This window comes from Solanum pennellii, chromosome 5 (genome assembly GCF_001406875.1).
Source record: "Solanum pennellii chromosome 5, SPENNV200".
NCBI lineage: Eukaryota > Viridiplantae > Streptophyta > Magnoliopsida > Solanales > Solanaceae > Solanum > Solanum pennellii.
The window spans coordinates 70,826,556-70,833,902 of NC_028641.1; the positions used below are offsets into that span (position 1 = coordinate 70,826,556).

Below are 7,347 nucleotides of genomic sequence, written 5' to 3' on the forward strand. Positions count from 1 at the left end.
AGTTAATAAAACAGAGGTTAAATTTTTCGTAGTGAAAAGTTTTAGATAAACGTATTGTTTCAGTTAAACTTTTTCTTAGGCAAATATTAATATAGGGGCAAGTTTTCCATTCAAATAATATTCACTAAATGTAAGTAAGGGCCCAAAAAAAACCATGATTAATTTTAGTTATGAAGGAGCAAAGTACATAAATTGTATGCTTTTGGGATCGCGATTTAAGTGAGTCCGAAGTTAAAAGAGCAAAAAAATTGTCAAAAATTTTAAAAAGGTGCATCAATTTTTTTTAAAATCAAAAAGGCAAAATCGCTCCTGACAAAACGATTTTCTTTTGACAAAATTGACGTGTTAATTTTTTTAAAAAAATACAAAAATCACTGCCGTGACAGCGATTTCATCAAAAAAAATTCCTTTTCCTTGTCAAAAAATAAATTTAACAAAGCTTCCCCTGCCTCTATTGCTGGCTTGCTGCAAAGAGACGAAGACCAAAATGCCTGCCTATATTAACTTTTTTAAGGAAAAGGAAATCGCTGCTGTATTTCAATTTGATTCTTTTTTTTTTTGACAAATGCTTCATGCGCAGCGATATTAAATATCAATTTTATCAGAGGAAAATAGCGGAGCGATTTTACCCTTTTGATTAAAAAAAATGATATATCCTTTTAGAATTTTTGACAATTTTTTTTTTCTTTTTGCTCCGGACTCCAATTTAAATTGTGTCTAGACTGAATTTTTGTTTTTTTACAAATTTTGTCGCTCTTCAAACCATTCATATATTCACTAGTAAGATTGGAAAATCATGCTTGTTGAATGAAAGGGGTTAAAAGAGAGGTCTTCCTACTAAATACACTTGATTAATGTGAGAGACCTTGAAGTCATAAAGTCAAATAAATATCTTTTGGGCTGAAATAATTATTGCGGTTGATCATCAATAATTAAATATCTTCTTATATCTCTAGGTCTAAAAATTACATCGATTCCAATATAATAAAATGTGGACTAGGGATGAAAATTGAGAGAAAAAAAAATTGTAACTAAGACTCAATTAAAATTGAAATAAGAAAATGCAATAAATAATGATTAGAAAAAGTTCCTAGTTAATTCGTCGTTAAAATTTTTATAGTTGGTTGAATTTTTTTAATAATCATCTCTAATTCATAATCAAAATAAAATTAACATGAGATTTTTATTGTTAGCTACATAATTTGTTTCGTTTCTAATTCTTTATTTTCTAATAATATATGGATCCATAAATGAGTTAATATCGATATACGACCTTTATATCATGGTATAGATAAGCTTTGTATGAAAACATTTAATTGATTGATTATCTGAATTTTCACTATATTAATAAAGAATCAATTCTAGAATGAATCCTTATCCCCAACTTTTAAAAAAGAAAATAAATAAAAAATGTCTATTTCATATGTGGCTTGCGATCTATTACATAGAATGAGGGTTCACTCTGTGTCATTCAGAAGATAATAATTACAAATTTCTTTTGTTATAAAAAAAGAAAAAAAAGTTATATAGTATGAAAAAATGTGAAATCGTTGTCCTTAATTTACGATTGAATTGAACAAAAGGAAACAAGACAAAACATATCTCCAAACCATAGACTTTTGAAACTTGATACAACTTTTTTCGAAAGGAAGACGAAGTAACTTTAATTTTATAAGTTTTGAATTTTATAGTTATCATTTCAAATATATGTTTATTTGTTATTTCCTTCGTTTAAAAAAATAAAATAGTTTAACTTGGAACAGAGTTTAAGAAGAGACAAAAAAAATTTTAATCTTGTGATTCTAAATTAAAGTTATGTCAAATGTACCAAAATGTCCTTTAATTTTGTGACATTAAACATGTCACGTGGAACATTAAAGTTAAAATATTATTAAAAAATTAAATGAATCATTCTTTTTTTTTAAAAAAAATTATTCTTTTTAAAACTTAGTAAATAATGCTTTTAATATAAAATACTAAATTTAATTAAATTCATATTCAGACTTCTAACTCTGCTTCGAATTAGAAGTTAGTCAAAGTGTTGGTCATCTCACGTAAGATAGTGGACCTTTGTCCTACCGACGCAAATATCTTCTATTATTTTGCGGCCTTCGTGAAATCTTTTTACATGGCCAATTATTTTTATAATACTGCTGCTGCTGCTGCTGCTACTACTACTAATAATAATAATAATAATAATAATAATAATGTCATATGAAAGCTTTCAACCAATTAAAAAATAAAAGGACAGTGATTGTACGTAACTACACATCAGGCCTAAGTAATGGCCACTCTTACTAAAATATCCAACATGAAAGTCACAAAATTTATGATTTAATAATTACTTTTAAATATTTTTTTAGTTGATGTGATATTTTCTCTTCAGTTTTATGTCAAATAGAATAACGTCTTTTCATAATTTCTAACATTGTAATTTAAACTTTTTATTTTATTTTTAATGAAACAATGATTTATAGCTACCTGAATTTTTATAATTTATTTTAGATCATAGGTGTCATAGGTTTTCTTTTTTCTCACTGCTGAAAACTTATTATTTTTTCAATTGAAAAATGTAGATGGTTTTTGCAAATATTTTGATTGAATAAAATAGTAATGTTTTTATTGTAAAAATATAAGAAAGTTACACATTATTTCAGTAAGAATATATTTATCGTCATGTATTTTTCTGAAGATTCGATGGGAATGAGTCAATTAATTATGTTGTATAGCTCAATTTTTTTCAATAATTCACGGTGGAAAAAAATCATTATTCTATAAGCGTCTTTTATATTTGTGTCCAGTCAGACACTTTCACATAATTGGTGTTTGTTATAGTACTAGTCGTACCCTTGTAGTTCTTGTTGTTATTATTTCTTTTTTGTAGACTTTATAGTGTTTTTCTAGTTGATTGTTATGTTTTCTTCATTGTTTTTTCTTCTTCTTTTAGCAGGGTTTGATGGACTTGAGCCGAGATTCTTTAAGAAATAACCTTTCTACCTTCACGAGATACTAATAAAGTCTGCGTATATTCTGTCCTCTCGAGACTCCACTTAATGAAATTTCACTTAATATGTTAACAAGTATGATAAAAAATTTATAACAAAAACCGTCAAATTCACTTAAACCATATGCTACATTGTGGTTAGCTCTAGTTCAATATTTTCTGACATGAATTCATAAACACAAATATGTAAAAAGCACTAAATATTTTTTCATAAAGATTAAGTTTTTAGTATATAATTTCATAAATAACATGGATAATTATCAAATTTAAATCTTGAATTCGCTCAGATAAACCACTCGTCTCCGCATATATTACAATGCTGCTTTTGCAACTATATCAGTAAATTAAAATTAAGAACTATATATTACCCACGGTATAGATTAGTGGGAAGAAATTAAATAAACTAATCTTAAATTAGTACTAATTAATTACACCCCATTATCATAAGGAAAAGAAGTAGAATCTAACCATTCTTCCCCTGTAATAAACTCCGATACCGTAAAATTAGCTGCATCGTAATAGTCCATTATATGATAACCCGACCACGTAACTCGATTATCGACCCCCGAGGCGGGCCCACTATTTTCGTATTCTCCGTAGTATAATGTATGCAAACTTTGATTTCCGGACCATTCTTTCCACCCCTCCGGATTAATAAAACCGTCTATATAAGATTCTAGGTAGACTGTACGAGAATAATCTCTCCACGGTCTACCTAGGTAACTATTAATGGTACTAGAATTGTAATACAAATCCTCTGTGGCTAAAATTGAACAGTTTTGAATAGAAATGCCAGTATATTCATCTGGTGAATCGCGTGATTGAGCTGTAATTACGGTGAATTGACCAGGCATGGGTAGCCTAGACACTATGTTACACCCTTGGAAAATAACAGCTGCGTTACCGAAAATGTAATCTACTGTCCCGTAGATGTCACATTCGCGGTAAAATTGTCTGAATGAGTGGGCGTAAAGAGTGTCTTGGTAACCGGTTATGGTGCACCGGTAGACGGCAGCTAAGTCTGCATTGATACGAAGAGCAACCGCTTGGTGCTTCTCGGGTCCGGCTGTGTTCTCAAAAGTTATGTCACGGGCTAAAAACCCTTCACCGGATACCGCTGAACAACAATCAAAATTTAAAAAAATTCAGATAAATTTATATATATATATATATATATATTTAGAAACTATACTTTAAAAAGAAATATAAGTTCAATGCATTAACGATATACATATCAATTCCACTATCAAATTATTAGTAGACAATTGATTGTAATTATATAAAAAAAAACAATCTTTAATAATAAGAATTCACGCGTTTTACTCAAAATGTCTAGTTCAAAAACAAGAGACGAAGAGATAATAAGTTCATTTTCGAACCATTGAGAATTGGTCACAAGAAAAAGAAAAAATGATTTCAATTATAAAAAAAAATGGGTTTATTTCTTTGGACTTGTTTAGATTTAACGGAAGATAGTAAGGACCCCACACAAAAAAGAAAGGTTATGATGGAAAAGTTAGTACTATTACTTTATCCTTCATTAGAATCTCGGATTTGAACCCTACTAGATAGGGGGTCGTCTTTATTAGGGTTTAGAGATTTTTTACCTAGTAAAATGAGGCTTTCAAGCACGATATTATATTTAATCGAATTTTAATACGGATACGGAAAAAAAGAGGGAGAGAGATAGAAAGGGGTAAGTGATGAATTTACCAACAGTGGCAGATCTGAAAGTAGTCCAACCATCAACAACACTTCTATTACCAGTAATTACAGTAACATCACTTCCATCTCCAAGAAGAACAATGTTAGTCTTCCAACTTGGAATCTCAACATTTTCTTGATAAATACCTCCTTTTATATACAAAAATATCCTATCATAACTATTATTCGGGGCGAAATCAATAGCTTCACTTATGGTCTTGAAATTTCCACTTCCATCAGGTGCCACTGTATATGTCAAATCATCATTCTGATCATAATCATCATCGCTCTGCAATATGCGTCTGTCTTTCCCAGACAGCCACATCGGCTCGCTGGCTGACAACAGCCGGCGATGCCTATTTCCATTCCCCTGTTTCTTAAACAGAGTACTCTGTTTTTTCCCCTGTTTTTTAAACAGAGTCCCCTGTTTTGAAAACAGAGTGCTCTGTTTTTTAACAGAGTACTTCGAGAGCATAGATAGCGAATTACTAACATGCTCGTAAGTACTACTCAGAGTGTTAATCAACGTAGATTTCAACGATCCACTACTCGAATGGAGTCCTTCTAAGCAAGTAGCTTTGTTTGTCAGTGCTGCACTGAGAAACGTTTTTGCATCAGCTAAATGCTTGGAGTTAGCTGATGCAGTATTGATCCGAGAGACGGATTTCTTCAAAGAAGATATTGTAATTTGATGGAGGTCTTTGCAATCTTGCACAATACCCTTTTGTTTTTCGACAAGATTTGAACCTCCGGCGGAGGAGAACAGAGTTGTGAGATGTCCTGTCTCTAATAAGGCTGTTTGAAGAGATTGTATGAGAATGTTTAAGATGTTTGGACTAATGTTAATGGAGATTGACAACTTGTTTGTGTTGAAACATGATTTTGGATATGGAGTGGAATTGCATAATGATTTTAAGGAAGAAATATGAGTGGTAGTGTTCAATGTTGATGAAGAATTAAGAGAAGAACTTGTTTTGATGAAAGAAGTTGAACAAATTAATATGAGCAACAAAAAATTGGTAGTAATAAAGGAGGAGGAGGAGCCCATTATGACCAAGTTGGGAATGAAGTGAAATGCTCCAACAATTTCACTTCTTATATAAAGTAAAGGGTGTATATTCTTTTAAAGGTTAATATGACTATCATATTGTTGGAAAAATTGATGAAAATCACTATAAATTGTCAATTATAATGATATTTTAGTGTGCATAATTTGGGAGCTTATGGTGCTTGGATTTGACTCCTTAAAAGCTAGCCCAAAGTTTACGTCTAGAATTTTATTTATTTATCGATGTGAGATATTTTATTTTATTATTTGTCATTCCCTATATATAGTGTATAGACAGAGTTTTCAATAAGAAATTTAAAATTGAAAAAAGTAAATATACGAATTAATTAAAGAGGTTTAATATCTACTTATAAACATAAAATATAATTTTAATCACGTATAAATAGTATAATTTTTCATCGAAAGAGACCCCTTGCCATAAGTTTGCTTCCCTTTCCTTTATATTAGGATTCATGAATTCGTTGTTTAATTCAATGCATGCACATTTATTAGTCATGAGTATGAACTTAACTCGACCTCAAAATTAGTTCAAAAAGAAAAAAATAATTATTTATTTCTGTTTCTCTGACGTGAGACTCTTCAAAGCTAGTCCAAAGTTTACGTTTAGAATTTTATTTATTTACCGATGTGAGATATTTTCTTTATCATCCCTATATATAGTGTATAAACAGGATTTCCAGTAAAAAATTTATATGCACAAATGAGTTAAAGGAGTTCAACATCTACTTATAAACATTAAATAAATAAACATTAATCACATATATATAATATAATTTTTCACCGGAGAAGACCCCTGAAAATAAGCTTGCTTCCCTTGCCTATACATTAGGATTCAAATATTCTTTCATGAATTCATTGTTTAATTCAATGCGTTAACATTTATCCATCAACAATATAAACTTAACTCGACTTCAAAATTAACTCAAAAAAATAAAATAATTATTTTTTAAATTTTTTAATCTGACGTGAGACTCTTCAACCGACACTTAAAATAGAGAGAGTTTTTTTGTTGTAAATGATCTTTTTCTTATGCTGATTAGAATCTTTTATGTCCGGAAGAACTATTTTTATCTTTTTGTGACATTTGGACAATAGTAAAGGTGCAGATAATGGTTTTTATTTTTTAAAAAAGTTTATTGAGAATTACTGTCTTTTTATTTCAAAAAAATATATAATAAATACTCTTTTTTCTCAAAAAAAAAATAAATATATATACATAAATACTGTCTTCACATGTGATTTTAAGCCACATACGCCAAAAAGTTGAAAATTGTGTCCGTGGGTGATTAAAAGGCATGGACGATGCTACTGTCATTTTATTTTATTTTTTCCAATTTGATACTATTAGATACAATAATACGTCGTTTTATACGTGAGATAAAAGAATAATAATTTTAAAAATAAAATTTAAAATAATTTTATTCTTAAACATGATTTAAGGTATTAGTTTGTATCGAATTGTTTCAATATAATCATTTGTATTAAAATAATTAAATTACTATTTAAATATATAAATTTTTTTATTAAATCTCATAAAATATTTAAATCGATGAAGTATTTTTATTTATTC

At 29.1% G+C, this 7,347-nt stretch overlaps 1 protein-coding gene across 1 annotated transcript; it reads right to left on the reverse strand.

Annotated features, from left to right (window-relative positions):
• Positions 1-3,240: 3,240 nt before the first annotated feature.
• On the reverse strand, positions 3,241-5,862 carry LOC107019719 (probable pectinesterase/pectinesterase inhibitor 12). The gene is made up of 2 exons (XM_015220104.2): positions 4,718-5,862; positions 3,241-4,121 (listed from the first exon to the last, which is right to left on the reverse strand). Exons 1-2 carry the CDS (start codon positions 5,754-5,756, stop codon positions 3,433-3,435), a joined length of 1,728 nt encoding a protein of 575 aa, XP_015075590.1. The 5' UTR covers positions 5,757-5,862; the 3' UTR covers positions 3,241-3,432.
• Between the last annotated feature and the right edge of the window lie 1,485 nt (positions 5,863-7,347).